General features: G+C 55.2%; 1 protein-coding gene across 2 annotated transcripts; it reads left to right on the top strand.

Moving 5' to 3' along the window:
• The first annotated feature begins 8458 nt into the window (after positions 1–8458).
• MAFF (MAF bZIP transcription factor F) lies at positions 8459–17153 on the top strand. Of its 2 annotated transcripts, none has more exons than XM_021687662.1 (3): positions 8459–8502; positions 16010–16075; positions 16680–17153. In XM_021687662.1, the coding sequence occupies exons 1-3, from the start codon at positions 8485–8487 to the stop codon at positions 17151–17153; spliced, it is 558 nt and encodes a 185-aa protein (XP_021543337.1). In that variant the 5' UTR covers positions 8459–8484. The 2 variants fall into 2 exon arrangements, with proteins under 2 accessions (XP_021543337.1, XP_021543338.1); XM_021687663.1 differs by having other exon boundaries at positions 8501–8727.
• Positions 17154–17158: the final 5 nt, after the last annotated feature.

Genomic DNA, 17158 nt, shown 5'->3' with positions numbered 1-17158 from the left:
TCTTGTGGGGGGAAAGACAGATGATAAACAAGATCAAGTCAAACATAGAGTGTGTTTTGCTAAAATCTTCGGGTGAAGTGTCATGATGTTAGCATCTTTCTTTCAAAAACCCTTGAGTGTGGAATCTGGGATAGTTATATGTATGAGTGCCATTGCACTAGTCCTTCTATGTTTTGTGTATTTGAACATTTTTATAATTAAAAAGTTGGGAAAGTACCGTATGGTAGAGAGTGATAAACACTGTGGAATAAAAGCGAGGGGGAATGTAGGGGGCGGGGTGCAGTTTTAAACAGAGTGGCCCTGGAAGACCTCACTGAGAAGGGAGATATTTAAATAAGGGCCTGGGGGCGCCAGGGAGTGAGCCTGGGAAAGAGTGTTCCTGATGGAAGGAATGGTATGAGCAAAGGCCCTGAGGCAGGAGTCTCCATGGCCCGTGTCAGGACAAGCAAGGAGGCTGTGGCGCCTGGAATAGTATGAGAGAGCAGGAGCCGGGTAGGCGAAGAGGTCAAAGGGATATCAGGGCCTGACGCACACTGTAGATCATTTTAAAACTTTGGCTTTCATTCTGAGGGAAATGGGGAGCCATGGGAGGTTTTTGAGCAGAGTGACCTGATTGGATTTACATGTTAACAGATCATATCTGTTCAATTAAGAATAGACTGTAAAGGCGAGGCAGAGGCTGGGAGGCCAGTGAGGAGGCTATTATAGATACCAGGGTGAGAGATGCTCGTATGACCCATCATCCCATCTAATCATGACAACTGTGCAATCATTACAGTTGGGTTTTGTGTCATGATAAAACTCTGTCTGTGGGAAGCTTGGCGAGATGACTCTTGAGCAGGGGTGGGCACTCTAACCCCCCGCCACCTATTCCTGTAAACCAACTTTTCTTGGAACACAACCACATCATTCGTTCACATGCCTATGCTGTCTACAATGGCAGGATTGAGGAATTGTTACAGAAACCGCATGGCCCACAATGCCTGAAACATTTCTATCTGGTCCTTTAGAGAAAAAAAAAAATGTACCAACCCCTGTTCATAAGTTCAGTTTCAAAGGTTGAATAAGAGTTTGCCGGCTGGATTGGGAAAGTCAAAACATTCCGGGTGGGAAGAACCGTTTGAGCAAAAGTCCACACATCACAAGATTGTATGGAGGGTTTGGGGAACTACGAGAGGTTGAACACTGCTGGAATCCAGTGTGTGAGCAGGTGAGTGGGCAGTGAGCCACAGAGTTCAAGCATGAAGATTCTCCAGTGCCAGGCTGAGGATGCGGACCTTACCCCCTGCAGCCAGTGGGAGCCCCAGTAGGGTGACAGGCAAATGATGTGGGGGGAAAAAATCCCCCTGCTGCTGTAGAGAGGTGAGCAGGGGGGACAGAGACCACAAGGCAGCTGTGTAATGATTGCACTAATTATAGGGCTTCCGAGTTGGGGGGAGGGGGCGCCATGGAGGCTTGTGCCCTCTGGAAGGGAATGAGTGCAGGTGATCTTGGGCCCTGAGGCAGCTGCAACGTGTGTTGCAAGGAGGAAAGCCAGTCCTGGCCAGCAAAAGCAGGACTTGCCCACCCCAGGGGCCCCTCAGCCCAGCTCAGGGGCTCCCAGGGCAGACTGTGGCCTGAGGAGAGGCTGGTTCTCAGGGCCAGGGGGCTGGGGAAGCTCTGCCAAGAAGCTAGCCTGAGGGTGCCTGGGTGGCTCAGTTGGTTAAGCGACTGCCTTCGGCTCAGGTCATGATCCTGGAGTCCCGGGATCGAGTCCCGCATCGGGCTCCCTGCTCGGCAGGGAGTCTGCTTCTCTCTCTGAACCTCCCTCCTCTCATGCTCTCTATCTCTTTCTCTCTCTCAAATAAATTAAAAAAAAAAAAAAAGAAGAAGCTAGCCTGAACCTGGATCCTGAAGAGTGGGGAGTGTTTGCCGAGGCTGAGCAGAGGGCCTTTCAGGCAAAGATGGGGGACCTGGGCCAGTGATTGCGCAGAGTCTAGCCTCTCGGGATGGGGTCTAACACGGGGTTCTTGGGGGTCAGAGTGCACAGGGTCTTCATCCCTTTCTTCTTTCTCCTGCGCTTCTCATCCTCACTTCAGTTTCTCCAGCATCTTCAGTAGGTGCTGAGGAGGCACCTACTACGTGCACAGCCTCACTCTTGGTGGGGTGGGGGCACGACAGATACGTCTGTTCCTGTCCTTAGGGTTTGCAATTTAATACAAACTTGCCTCAAATCCACAGATAATTGTTTATTGTAAGGAAGCACTGGACTAGAGGCAAATACGGTTTTCCTGGAGAAATCACAAAATTACAAGGGATCGCGTCAGACTACCAGGCAGGATAGACTAGGGAGTGCTGTAGTAACCCCACAATTGCACCAGCTTAACACACACTTATGTTTTTGTTCACACTGTATGTCCATCGTGGGGAGGGCTGGGGGTTCTGTCTATCAGAGTCACGTGGGAAGCATCTTGTCAAATATGGGTTTTGGATGAGAGGCTGGATGAGAAGGTTCTGGAGGCGGGGAGACCAGGCAGGAGGCCACGGCAGCTGTCCAGGAGAGAGATGCAGTGGCTGGAACTGAGACCATGGCTGGGAAGAGAGAAGGAACAGAAGTCAAGGAGCTGAGGGCATGGAGACTTGGTGATTGCCCAGCTGTGGGAGTGAGGGAGAGGGACAAGGCAAGGATGGCAGCCTGGTGTCTCCCTAGGGTGACTGAGTGGAAGGTGGCATCTCCAGCCTATTAGGGAAATGAGGGGAGGTCCCGGTTGGAGCTGGGTGCGGGTTGGGGATGGCAGCCACTTGGGGAAATGTCTGTGCTGCAGGGTAGGCCTGAGGGTCTAGGGGGAGGAGAGGTGGCTTTGGGACGCTTCTGCAGGGACAGAGGAAGGGGGAAGGACAAGTGCAGGGGGTCGAGGCCAGGCTTCTCAGCCCGCCTCCCCTTCCTCAGGTGGAAGTGAGGACAAAGCAGTGCAGTTTTTCTCCCTGCTGGACCCAGGACCCTTGCAGACAGTGGCCCAGTGCAGGGACACCCTCTGCCAGCCCCCCATCACCGTGTGCCTTAGGATCTCAAAGTAGGAGGGAAGAAGACGGGTGGGATTCCTGTACAGGATCCTGGCCAGAACTCCCCACAGGGAGTGTTGGAGTATCCTTCAGTAACCAGCCGCTCAGATGGCTCCCCAAAAAAGCTCAGGGGTTATGCCCAGCAGGGACAGTGGGAGACAGCTCGGCCCTCGCATCAGACCAACCTGAGTTCGAATCCTCCTCTGCCAGGGACTGGCTGTGTGATATCAGGCTGGTTGTCTCACCTCTCAGAGTTCCGATGTCTCGATGTCTCGTCCGCAGGCATTGGTAACAGCTAACTCCCCAAACAGTAGTGAGGATTAACAGCGATCAGGTGCAGCACATCCAGCAACCGGGTGCTCTCTGGGCAGTTGGTGAATCCATAAATGGGTCTGTTTCCTCCGCTCTAAATGGAGGCTGATCATTTGTGCCCCCACTGCCCACCTACAACAGAAAGGGCTTTTGTGAGAAGGAGAAGTTAAGTTGTGAAGACACCGAAATGTGATGAAAGTACAGGTAATTTGGGGGGATGGTTGGTTTATTTAGCAGGGGGAGGAAAGAGCTGGGGAAACATACACAGTGCAGACAGGTCGTAGGCACTTAGCACGGTGCCTGGCACCTAAGCTGCATCTCAGGAACACAGTAACAGTAACAAGTACTACGCAGTAAGAAGCTACTACGAGGCATGTGAGGGGTGAAGAAGTGGGAATGAGACGAGGTGGCAGAAAGGATCCCGTGACATCACTCCCAACCAGTAGAGGAACCCACCGCAAAAGTGGGACCTGGCTCAGTGACGGAGGGCTGCCCTGCTAAGGGGGGCTGGGAAGACCCCAATGTCCGGGGACAGGAGCTCTTGGGGGCCTGGAAATCACATCTCAGAGCAGGAAGGGCCTCCAGAAATCTCCAAGCCAGCGCTGGTCCCCTCCGCAGCAACCAGCCTCTAGCTATTTTTACAACGCGGGACACATTTCCTTTGAAGAAAGTTTACTGTGGTTTGAGATGGTTTCGAAATCACTGACCTAATCCTAGGCTTTCACTGCAGATGGGGAAACCGAGGCTGGGAACGAGGAATGCCCCATACTGGGATCAGCCAGGAGTGTGAATGAGCTGCAGATCCAGGCTTGGCTGAAGCCTGTCGCTGTTCCTGGGCACCTACTGAGGGTTGGGGTCCCGCAGGGATATGCTTGGGTGCTATTTGGGGGTTTGGAGCCCTGGCCAGATGAGCAGGGGATGAGCTGGACCAGTCAGAGCTGTGCGGCACTTAGCAGGCAGAGGCCCGCCCTCCCCAGAAACTGACAACGAGGCCCCGCCCTGTGGGCAGGAGGTGGGGTCTCTGGCCAGGCGGGGTCAGCCCTGGCTTTGTGACTTGCCCAGGGAAGAGGAAGGTTTCTCTAGGGGACTCCAGAAGACTCGTCTCTCTCTCACCCAGTATCTATCGATCTCTTATCCCACACTAGGCACTGTGCCACTTGCTTTTAAGTGTGAACACATTAAATTGTTTCACCACCCATGAAGTTGGCACTATTAATAAGCCCGGTTTACCAAGGAGGACAGGGAGACAGGGAGAGATTCAGTCACTCAGCTGGTGAGGGGTGGAGGCCAGGATCTGAGCCCTCAGACTATCCTTAGGACTCCTACTTAAAAAAACAAAACCGAGGAAAAGAACTTGTATTAAAAAAAAAAAAAATTGCAGGAATGACAGAATTTCTGTATGTTCTTCACCCAGATTCCCCAATTGCTAATGTTTAGTCACATTATCTTTATAATTCCCTACCTATCTTGTTCCAAGTCATATGAGAGTAAATTGCAGACACGATGCCCCTTTACCTCTAAATATTCCAACACGTGTTTCCTAAAATCAAGGACACTCTCGTACCTGACCACCAATCAGGAAATTAACATCCGTAAGAGTCTATTAGCTAGTCCACAGACCTTACTGGGACTTTACCAACTACCTCCATAATGTCCTTCATACCAACAGAAAATCCTGGATCCCACACAGCATTCAGTTGTCATGTCTCCTCTAATCTGGAACAGTCCCGTCTTTGTCTTTCATGATCTTGTCATTTTTTATATTTTTATTTTTATTTTTTTAAAGATTTTATTCATTTATTTGAGAAAGAGAGAGAGAGAAAGAGCATGAGGGAGAGGGAGAAGCAGATTCCATGCTGAGACGCAGGGCTCGATCCCAGCACCCTGAGATCACAACCTGGAGCCAAAGGCAGACGCTTAACAGACTGAGCCACCCACGCGCCCCGATCTTGTCATTTTTTAAAGCATGCAGTCAGTTATTTTATAGGGCTTCTCTCCGTTTGGGTGTGTCTCCCATTTCCTCACAATCACATTCACTGTAAGAGTTTCTGTCAGCTGCACCACAGAAGTGATGCTGTGTCCTCTTCAGTGCATCATTCAGGGGGTACATGCGTCAGTTTGCTCCATTACTGCTGAAAGGAACTTTGATCACTTAGTGGAAGTGGTATCTGCCACGTTTCTCCACTGTAGAATGACTATCCTTCCATTTCCAATTAATAATTATATTTAGGGGGGCACCTGGGTGGCTCAGTTGGTTAAGCCTCTGACTTAGGCTCGGGTCGTGATCTCATGGTCCTGGGATGAGCCCCATGTCGGGCTCCCTGCTCAGTGGGGAGTCTGCTTGCCCCTCTCCCTCTAACCCTCCCCCCTGCTTGTGCATTCTCTCTCTCTCTCTCTCAAATAGAGTCTTTAAAAAAATTATATTTATGGTAACACTTTGAAACTATAAAATTTCAGGGCGCCTGGGTGGCTCAGTCATTAAGTGTCTGCCTTCGGCTCAGGTCATGATCCCAGGGTCCTGGGATCGAGCCCCACATCGGGATTGCTGCGCAGCGGGAAGCCTGCTTCTCCCTCTCCCACTCCCCCTGCTTGTGTTCCCTCTCTCGCTGTGTCTCTGTCTGTCAAATAAATAAAAATAAAATCCTTAAAAAAAAACTATAAAATTTCACGTTTCTCATCAAATTTTCATATCCATTGATGATTCTTCTTGGAATCCATTATTACTAGAATGCTTGCCTAATGGTCATTTTCTAACTCCATCATTCCTTCTACTGGAAGGAGGAGCTTTGTCTTCTTATTCATTCATTCATTCATATTAGTATGGACTCATCAATTCTTCTCTTATTTAATGGGTTATGATCCATCATTACTGGTTTTTTTTTTATATTGGAATTGTCCTAGATTTGTCCAGTAGGAACCCCCCTTTCAAGCCACAGAGCTGCCACTTTTAAATAGGACATTGCACTATGTCCCTTGACCTTGACCAGAAAGGGAGCCATGTCTGTGGGCAAGCAGTCTCTGCTGCGTGGGTACTGAAGTGCTGACACCCTGACGTCGGCAGGCTGGGGTTGGGAACAAAGGATTTAGGCAGCATGGTGTCCTGGGGTGTTGTGCAGATCACTGGGGATTCATTCACTAGTTGAGCACCGACTATGGCCTCAGCTCTTAAGAAGCTCATAGAAAATGGTGGCGGGAAGGGGCAGAGAAAGCCCAACAATCACAATCGTGCAGTTTCTAAAATCAAGAACTTCTGTATCCCAAGAGGTAATATGAGTGGCTCTGTGAGATGTGTAAATGTGGGGCAAGTGGGCAGTTGGTTGGGGGAAGAGGGTTGTTTGAGTGTCAAACATATTTGGTCACTTGGGAAGCCTAGTGGGCCAATCTGCATATGAAACCCAATGCCTTCAGGAGGTAAGAGATAGTAGTCACAATCCCGGGCAGGAAGGTATAACAAGGCCTCTGAAATCAAACTCTACTCTATCAAGGGACGGTGGAGCCTTGCTGGTGACCAAGGCCCCACACAAAGACCACCTAGTCGAGGGGTCCTATGCCTTACACAGTAAAATAAGGTGATGTCAGTTTCACAGAAGATGTAGCTGTTGGAGTGACAGGCCCTTCAGGTCGGGAGAAAACAGCATGAGCAAGAACAAGTGGGATAAACCGCAACACACCCCCATTTTGCCCCCCCCCCCCGCAAAGCTGCCCCTTTTGAGTGGAGCCCCAGGCACTGAATATAACCCTCACATTTATACTGGAACCCACTCAGTTGGGCACAGCCCCAACTGTCTGGACCAGGTCCAGATTCAAATTCCAGTTCTTGTACTTCCCAGCTGGGTGACTTTGGAAAGTCACTTGACCTCTCTGAGCCTCCACTAATATATTTCCTCAACATGTATTTATTGAGGGCTCACTATGTACCGGGCACTGCTCTAGGTACAGGACATGCAGTGGTGAACACGGTAGACAAGAAGCTTACATTCTGTTTGGGGAAGACAGACATTAAATAGTAAGCAAATATAAGCAAGGTAATACCTTATGGAGATATTAAGGTTAATACAAGAACAGATTTCAGAAGTGGGGGCTCCTTTAGGCAGGGCAATCAGGAAAGGCCTCTCTGAGGCAGTGACTTCTAAGCTGACCTGAGAGATGAGAAAGAGCCTGGCCGTGAACAGAAGAGGACATAGCTAGGGCAAAGGACCTGTGGTAGGAATAAGCTAGGTGTGTTTGAAAGACAGTAGGAAGGGCAGTGTGGCTGAAGAGTAGTGGGTGAGGGGAGAACAGAAGGTGAGGCTGTGGAGTTGGGTAGAGGCCAGATGGCTTAGGGCCTTATAGACCAAAAGGAGGAGTAGAGTTTATATTCTAAATGCAAAGGGAAGCCATTGAGGGTGTGAAACCAGAGAGTGGGAGTGTGTCAAAGAATCTGATCCTTGTTTTAAGAACTTTGGTGTGTGAAGAAGGCCTTTGGGGGCAAAGTGGGGAGGCTATCAGGAGGCTTGCTGTCATTGTCCAGGTAAGTTGATGGTGCCTGGACCAGGTGGTAGCACTGGGGGTGGGGAAGAGTGGTCAGATGCCGGACAGTGTTGGAGCTAGAGCCTCCTGACTAGTGGGGAAGAAGGGAGAAAGAGGAATGGGCTTGAACAACTGCAGTTGGGAAGTCTGGGGGTACCGGGGGCTGAGGTAGGGTTGGTGGTCGGGAGTTGGATTTTTGCCATCCTCATCTGGCTCCCAGCTAGAGGTGCAGAGTGGCCAGTCTAGAACTCAGAGAAGCTCTTTGGAGATCATGGGCATATGGCTGGCATTTAAAACCACGGGACTGGATGAGATCATCAAGGCAGAGGGTGTAGGTTGAAAGAAGAGGCACGGGGCTGTCGACTGCAAAAGGAGACAAATGACACCTCCGCCCACGCGGCTCTCGCGAGGTATCACGTGAATGCACCCAGCAGATGTTCTAACAGGGGTTGAGAATCCCGGCCGCGCTGAGGCCTTGTGGAGGGGAGGGGGCTCGGGAGGAGGGGGAGGGAATGGGCCTTATGTGGGCGGGGCCTGCCGGGGGCGGGGCCGAGAGCCCGGAGGCCGCTCCGGGGCCGGAGGGATCGCCGGGCGGTGACGTCACCGCATGACTGGGTTTTTATGAATGAAAGGAATCCTGTGAGTGAGTAATTCCGGGAAGCTCGCCTTACAACTCCGCGCCGCCCCCCGCGCCGCCCGCCCCACAACAAAACTCGGCGCGGCGCTCTCGGGAGCCCGGCTCGGAGCGACCGGCGGTCGGGACCGGAGGGGAGACGGACCAGGGCGCGGGCCGGGACTGCAAGCCCGGACGGCAGCGGCAGCCGCGCGTGCCGGGGGCGCCAGGCGAAGCGGGCCGAGAGGCGGGTGAGGGACGCGGGTCCGAGGCGGGGACGGGCGCGCGAAACCCCAGGCGGCAGGGTCTCCGCGCCCGGGAACGTGCCTGGGGCGGGGCGCCGGGGCCCGCTTCGTCGGCGCTCCGGTGTATCCCTCGCCCGGACTGGGGGGCGTTCGGGGGGCGGGGGGCGCGGGGGGAGCGGGGGCCAGAGGTCCGCGAGGACCGAGACGGGGCCCAGGCAGGCTTGGCGGGGTGCGGTGGTGACGGGCCCCTTTTGGGGGCGCGCGCGGGGAGGCGGCCGAGCGGGGCAGGAAGGGGCAGCGCAGGCCGGCGAGCGTCAGCGTCCGCCCAGGCGGGGCCGGGGGCGGTGTGTGCACGTACGTGACTCGGTGAGAACAGTCCCTGGACCGGTGCCCGCGGGCCGTGCGTGCGCGGTTTGTTTACGTCCGAGGGCGGGAGTGTGTGTGTGTTCCCGGGCCAGTGTCCCACGTATCTTGCCCGGTGCGTGCGTGGGGGGGGGGGGCGGGAAGAGAGAGAGAGTGAGAGTGTGTGTGTGTGTGTGTGTGTCCTGTCCCGCTCGCGTGCTGCCAGGGCGGTGAAGACCCTGGGGCCTGTGTACCAGCCCTGTGTACCTCGGAGAGAGTGTGCCCACAGGAATAAACGCGGAATAAGGATTCGATTGAGGGAAGTGGCCCGTTCCATGGTCACACGGGGGTACGGGAATTCTCCCTCGTGCTGTCCCCTTCCGACCAGCCCGCAGCCAGGCCCTTGCTGTCCCTGGAGTTCCCCAGGGACACGGCCATGTGACTGCGGTGTTTGTCCCCCACCCAGAGCCAGCGGCGCCTGCAGCTACAGGGTGGGGCAAAGTATCAAAAGCCTCACCCAGCTGGGCTGGGGGGTGAGATGAGAGGGCCACCCCGGGCCTCAGCACCCTGAGGTCTGGCAACAAAGTGGGCTGATGCCTCTGTCCTTGTCCCTGGGTTTTCCAGCTGCCTGGGGAAGGCAGACCCTGGGGACTCTCCTTCATCCCCAGGGTTGCCCATCCCCTCCCTCTCAGGAGGAAGAAGGGCCAGAAAACCCACCACAAAGGTGGGAGGTGGGAAGGAATCCCTGGCCGTCTCTCTTTGGTGGTTACTCTTGGCTGGTCTGGTTCTGGAGGTTGTGCCTGATGGGCTGGGGAGGGTGAGACCAGGATGAGGTGGAGCTGGTTTCTGCTCTCCTGCTGGTTTCAGTTCACAGGTGGGATTAGTCAGACGGACCTATTGATGGTTGGACCTGAGGAGCTAGTTGAAGGCCTGGGCCAGCCCGAGGACCCAGAGTCCTCACCCTGGGCTAGGTATGGTCAACAGGCAGTGGCACAGGTGGTCTTGGTCCATGAAGGGTTAATATGTGAGGGGTGGGGCCCTGAGCCAGCCTCCTCTGCCCATTAGCCCTGTGGGATGAGATGGGGGTTAGGGATGCTTTGGTCCTATTCTGCGCCCCTCCCACCCACAGAGCTTAGAATGGTGGGGGTGGGGTGGTAATTGAACTTGCTGGGGTGAGAAACCAGATGATCTTTTAACCGTGATCTTTGAGCCCTGGTGAGCTCTGCTCCCACAGGTGGGAATTTGAGTGTCCCCGTCTGCAGCAGGAACTGGGCAATATGCGGGGTGGCGGGATGGGTGTAGAATGGGGAGGTATGGCAGCCCCACACACTGCCTATTTTCCAGGGGCCCTGTGAGAGAGAAAGAAGAGCCCACAGCCCCAGGCTGGAGCCAGGGATGTCCAGGAGTATAGGGTTTTAGTAAAGGAGGTGGCAGCCAGGAGCACAGGAACCAGGCAGGCCCATCCTTCAAAGCTGGGCAGGAAACATCCCCCAGTAGGGCGGGGGGTCAGAGGACAAGGGGAAGTGGCTGGGTGGCTCACAGATGGAAAGCTAGCACTGAGAGTTTTGACCTCCCACTGAATCACGTCTGGGCCTTCCCTAGGGCCTGGGACCCAACATGGGTTCCTGTGCCTCCCTCAGTCCTGACATTTTTACCCTGCGTTGCCACAGAGCCTGTCATGGGCCAGATGCTGGGAATGAGATGGTGAACAAACCAGATCCAGAGCCTGCCCTCTGGGACCTTATGGTTGAGGAAGGGGAGACAAAGTTGAAGAAAGAGCTACCAAATTAAATGCAAAACCACAGCTGAGATGGGTAGTATGAGGCAGAAGGTGCTGTGATTTGAAAGTATATAACAGGACTCCGACTTAGCCAGGGCAATCAAGGGAGGCTTCTCTGAGGAGGTGACCAGTGAGCTGGGCTGTCAGATGGAGGGATGGTCATCTATGAAGCCCTGAAGGGCAGGGGCTGTGATTCATCTTTGGGCCTTTGGGACCCAGCAACAAGTCTGGCACAGAGTAAGTGCTTCTTGGAGGTTTGCTGATGAAACGAATGAATGAGCATTAGGTCCATGTCCTGGAAGAACTCCACAACGTTTGGAGAAAAAAGGTCTGGGAACCCCAGAGAAGCAGGAAGCCCGAGGGGGTTCTTGAAGCAGTCTCTCAAAAGTGAGCAGATCCTTCAGGACCCACGTGCCATCCTCCCTCACACGCACGCACACAGACACACTCCCTGTGGGAAATGTACAAGGATGGTAGAGTTTGCTGTCCTTTCCTTCACTTGTTGTGAGCATGAGGATCCTGGGAGAGAGCAGAGAGAGAATCCAGTGGAGACCTGGGGGCCCCACTGGCAGGCTGGAGGGGAGGCTGGCCTGGCAGGGTTTTGAAGTGGGCTGAGCCTGGGCAGGTTTGTAGGTTTGTGTCAGCCGTCAGCAGGGCTCCCTCTGACAGCTCTGTGGGGAGGACAGATGACAGGGCCAGCAGTGGAGGCAAGTAAGACCAGAGGCCAGTGAGGAGGCAGCTGTGGCCATGGTTCCGCTGAAAGGGGAAGTGGTCCCTGGCTATGCAGGTGGAGCAGAGGGAGGGTCAAGGCTGACAGTCTCAGAGTTTGTGTTCTCATGCCCCTGCCTCCAAGAAGCCTTCCCTGATTGCCTTTCCCTTCCTCCAGGGCCTCCGCTCTGTTGGTGGTCTTGGAGCTCCACTCTGGACCAGAATCTGACACTCAAAACTCCAAAATAATCAGTGCTGGAAGGTACTCTAGGCTCGGTGGAGGGTTGGGCATGGTGGGAAACTGAGGCCCAGAGAGGGGAGTGACCGATCTGAGGCCGCGCGGTGTGAGTGGGTGGTGGAACCAGAGCTAGACTGCAAGGCCCCTGCTTCCCTGCGGTGCTGGGTTCTCCCAGCTTTGCTCCCCTTCCAGCAGGGAGGAGGCTGCCCCAGCGCTGGCTGCCAAGGCCCAGGAAAACACATTTTTTCCCTCTGTCCTCACAGAGGAAGCAGAATGGTTCAGCAGCCAGAGAGGAGCCCAGGCCAGTGGGTGGGCCGTCTACAGGATGTCTCTGGAGTGGACTAGGGGCCAGAGAGGGGAGTGCAGGAGGGCTGGTGGCTGCTGATGGGGCCAGGCCCGCCGTCAGTCCCTGAGAGTAAGTTCATTCTCCGTGCCTCCAAAAGAATGCTGGGAACCTGCAGACCTTGGAGTTCGACTCTGCTGGCCTCAAAGGGAAGAAGAGAAAAAATAGGGGTGGGGTGGGCAAGAGATGTGGGGGCTGGCACTGAATAAAGGGCCTTGAACTGGGGGGTCAGGACCATTTACCTGCTGTGCGACTTCAGGCAAGAGATGCCCCTCCCTTTTGGGCTAAGTGAGGAGGCAGGGCCAGATGCCCTCCAGGGGCCTTTCCTGTGTGACCCCAGCCAGCCAGGAGATGTGGAGGCCAAGCAAGGTCCCGGCGCCTGCTACCGGCCTGACCCCTCCTGGACGGACTCAGCCATTCTAATAACCCCCAGGTGCTCACGGGGCTCTACAGTTTGTACCTCTTGGCAGGGATTTTCTGATCCTGCAGTTGGAATAGTGGAGACCCAGACAGGTGGGCCTTGCCCCAGGTCACACAACCTGGAGAAGACAGAGATGGGGCTCAAACCCAGGCTTGCCTCAGTCCATTGCTCCTTTCCTTGCGTCCCATACCCCAGCTGGGGGCCAAGCATCATGAGGGTGGAACCCCTTCTCCCTTCCCATCTTCCTGGCATCTGTGTATAATCCTTGCCATGCGGAAGCAAGGAAGCAGATGGAAAGGAGGAAGAGTTGAAGACAGGGCAGGAGGTTTTTCTCCGGGACAGTGTTCGTCGAGGCTTGGGCTTGGCACTCGGTTCAGACACTGACAAGCTGGGTCACGGTGTCAGAGACCACCCACCCACATCTCACCAGTGCCTGTCCCCGGCCGGGCCCTGTGCGGGTGGCCTCAGCACCCAGAACTGCTTCGGCCTGCTTCCTGCCGTGGAGCTCCGTGTCCGGTGGGGAGACAAGGAAACAGACCATTACAAGACGGGGAGAAGCGCTAGGGTGGGCGGCGCCTGAGAAGTTCTGTGGGTCCGGGAGGGCTTCCTGGAGGAGGAAGGATGAGCAGGAATCTTCCAGATAAAGTCAGGGGAGAAGTGTCACAGGGTGTGGAGTGGCCCCAGAGGGAACAGAGTGTGGGAGAGAGGAAGTGAAAGAAATTCGGTGCGGCGGAGGTGCCAAACGGAGGTGGGCAGTGCTGGCAGGCCTGGGATGCCACGCAGGTGGGCCTGAACTCTGTCCCAGGGATAGTAAGGAGCCACGGAAGGTTTTCCTCTGGGTGGTGACATGGTCAGAGTCACATGCTGGAAAGATCCTCCGGTTGCTGTGTAGAGGATGAGTGGAAGCCAGCAGGAGAGCATTCTAGGCCCTCCCTAGGTGTGTGTGTGGGGGGAGGGGAAGCGGCCCTTTAAGAGGACTGTATTGAAGGGCAGGATTGATGGGGGTGGTGTATGAGGGTCTCTAGTGGCGTCTGTGAAAGGCCAGGCTCCTGACTTCGGACTTTCTGGGCCCCAGCGACATTACAAGAAGCTTGGATGGCTCTGAAGACCTTCCCAGCCCGAGGGCCTTGGTGGCTGCCTTTATGAGGGGATCTCTTCAAAGGCCACCTTCCCCTTCCTGTCCCACTCCTTCCCTCTGGGGTGTCAGAGCCCCCGGCTGTATGGGCCCAGAGTTGCGGGCGGACTCCAGAGAGGCCTGGGGCTTTCTGCATCTCGGCCCGAGTCACCCTGAGAATTCAACCACCATTACTTGAGCATGTGCTGTGTGCCGGGCTCTGGGCACTGGAGATGCGGCAGAGGACAAGGCAGAATCTTGGCTGCCATGGAGCTGGGCCTCTAATGGGGAGGCAGACACTGAGCAAATATGTACAATAGATGAATGAGAACATATACAGTGGAAAGTACCATGGAGAAACGTGAGGTAGGGAAGGGAGGTGGAGAGAGAGAGAGAGAGAGTGTGTGTGTGTGTGGGTGTGTGTGTGTGTGAACCAGGGGCTAGGAATTCTAAATGGAGTGAGAACAGGAGATTTGAAGAGACCCGAAGGTGAGAAACAAGCTTGGTGGCCATCTAGGAGAAGAGAAAGCCAGGCCCAGGGAACAGCCAGTGCAAAGGCCCTGGGGAGGAGCATGTGTGGTGTATGTGAGGAACAACAAGGAGGAGGGTGTGGCTGGAGCAGATTGAGGAAGGGGAGCCAAGCAGGAGCTGAAGCCAGAGGCCTACGCTCGGGCCACATGCAGCGGCTTGTGGGCCATTGTGATGACTTTGGCTTTTACTCCCAGTGAGATGGGAACTGTGGGAGGGTCCTGAGAGGGAAGTAACATGAGTTACCTAACACACTCTGGGTCACCCCTGGGGAAACTGAGGCGCAGAGTGGTTACCTGATCGGCCAGAATCAGAGCTAGTGGGGGGAACCACCATCAAAAGGCCCCACAGGTGTCTGGCACCAAAGTCCATGCACTTTGCATTTCTCCACAGCGTGTCCCAGGGACACCCGGACCTCTGGGAATGTGTCAGAGGTCGAGCTGAGGCTGTGAGGTGGGCCCCACAGAAAGCTCGAGAAACCGGGGTTTGGACCCCGTTTGCCCCTGCTGCTCTCTAGCATCCTGGGTACTGCAAATGAGATCAATAGGATACTGCATCTCAGGCCACAGAGCATCTTCCCGCCCTGTCCCCTTCGCTCCTCACCACCACGCCTCCCCTTGCGGATTATCAGATGAGGAAACGCCGGCTAACAATCTGCTGCAGACAGTGAGGACTGCTGCTTTCAAGGGGGCTTTGGGAGACAGTCCCCTTCTCGGCCCCGAGCAATGGCCACGGGCCTCCAGAAGGTACCCTCCATGTCTCCCCAGTGCCAATGTCTGGCATAGAGTAGACGCTCAAAAAATATTTGTTGAAGGGACATGGAACTTTCAGGCCTGTGGGGGAGACACTGAGGGCCACTGGACCCCTCATCGGTTTAGGGTATGGCTGCCCTGTCTGCCCAGGACGGTGCTGAATTAGTGTTGGGTACCTGCCAGGTGGGGAAAGCTTTCCCAAGACAGATTTGGATGAGGAGGGCGTGGGCTGGGGGAGAGGGGAAGGGACTGGTTACGTGTTATTTTGATGGGCTGCAGGTTGGACTCTGAAAAGTCATTGACTAGCATATATATATATATATATATATATTTTTTTTTTTTTTTTTTTAAGTAAGCTTTATGCCCAGCATGGGGCTCACTCATGACCCTGAGATCAGGAGTCGCATACTCTACCAACTGAGCCAGCCAGGTGCTCCAAATATGGTTTGTGTACTTTGCTGTATATAGGTTATACTTTAGTGAAAAGTTAAAAAAAAATCAAAGAGGCATATCTGGACCCCATGTGGGAGAATGGCTGGCTGGGGTGGGGGTGGGGGTGTCCATGCATATTTATTGAGCACCTGCTATGTGCCAGGCACTGATTGAGGCACATTGATGCCATGGTAGGACAGGCAAGACCGAGTCCTCCTGAGTTTGCATTTTGGTGGAGGAGAGGTGGGACAGAGATAACCAAGTAACCAAACAAAATAATTGCAGAAGAGGTGACTATGAGGGTTAGCAAATGGGGTGATGTCATGATACAGGAGGTGTTTAGCAGGGATGGTTAGACCACTTCGAAGAGGTGACATTTGGCAAAGCTCTCAATGAAGAGTCACTGTGAGGAGGTAAAAGGAAGACAGCAGTAACGAGAGCAGCAAGTGCAAAGGCCCTGAGGCTGGAATGAACCATTCAAGGGGGCCAGTGTGGCTGGACCATTGGGACAGAGAAAGGTGGTATGACAGGACTTCCAGAACAGCAGAGGCCTTGAATGCCAAGGTAGTGAGTTTGGGTTTTATTCAAAGTAGAAAAAAAAAAGTGATCTTGGTCTCCTTTCTCTCCTAGGTCTCAGCCCAGAGGGCACCTTCTGCAAACATGTCTGTGGATCCCTTATCCAGCAAAGCCCTGAAGGTAAGGAGGCAGCCCCTGTTGTCCCTGTCCTCCCCCTCCCTCCTTGCCTAGGCTCACTGTCCCATCCCAACTTCCCAACTTCAGTTCCTGGAATCCTCAAGGGTGGCTCAGCAGGCTTCAGGTGTTCTTGAGGCCCCGGGAAGGGCCCTGGGCTGGAAACCAAGAGGCCTGGGCTCTGGTGGTAGGCTGTGTGCCTCCTGGGACAGGTCACTTCCCTCTCTGGGCCGGCTTCCCCATCGGAACCACGCTTACTGGGCTAGAGAGGACTTAAAAGGTGCTTTCTGGACCAGGTTTCTCTGGCTGAGTCCAGGCTGGGGCACTGGGTTAGAATTTGGGCCAAGCCCCCGCGTGGTGGTTCCTTTTGTGTTCAGACCCCGGTTTGGCCCAGTTTCCCCTTTCTGGATTCCTTGCCCTCCCGTTTGGGGCCTTGGAGCAAGTCCAGCCTCTAAGTCTGGGCCTATGGTGGTGCAGGAGGAGCACTGGGGGGGTGGGTGGGGGGAGCCGTCTCCAGCACCTGCTGCGCGCCAGGCCCAGGGCCGGGGCCCACAAGCAGGGCGCGAACCTGGGCCTCAGTTTCCCCATGTGCCCAACATGCTGCCCCCAGATCAAGCGTGAGCTGAGCGAGAACACGCCGCACCTGTCGGACGAGGCGCTGATGGGGCTGTCGGTGCGCGAGCTGAACCGGCACCTGCGCGGGCTCTCCGCCGAGGAGGTGACTCGGCTCAAGCAGCGACGCCGCACGCTCAAGAACCGCGGCTACGCCGCCAGCTGCCGCGTGAAGCGCGTGTGCCAGAAGGAGGAGCTGCAGAAGCAGAAGTCGGAGCTGGAGCGCGAGGTGGACAAGCTGGCGCGCGAGAACGCAGCCATGCGCCTGGAGCTCGACGCGCTGCGCGGCAAGTGCGAGGCGCTGCAGGGCTTCGCGCGCTCCGTGGCCGCTCGTGGGCCCGCCGCGCTCGTGGCGCCCGCCAGCGTCATCACCATCGTCAAGTCGGCCCCGGGGTCCGGGACCGGGCCGGGCCCGGCCCCCGCCCCCGCCCCCGGCCCCGCCCCCGGCCCCACCTCCGCCGCCTGCTCCTAGTGCCC

Source organism: Neomonachus schauinslandi, chromosome 5 (assembly GCF_002201575.2).
Source record: "Neomonachus schauinslandi chromosome 5, ASM220157v2, whole genome shotgun sequence".
NCBI classification, from domain to species: domain Eukaryota; kingdom Metazoa; phylum Chordata; class Mammalia; order Carnivora; family Phocidae; genus Neomonachus; species Neomonachus schauinslandi.
Note: the sequence above shows the minus strand (reverse complement) of the source record. Positions and strands in the feature narration are given on the sequence as shown.

Coding starts and splice junctions, on each gene's coding strand:
- MAFF (XM_021687662.1), top strand. Junction 16,076..16,679: donor TATCCAGCAAAGCCCTGAAG/GTAAGGAGGCAG, acceptor TGCTGCCCCCAG/ATCAAGCGTGAGCTGAGCGA.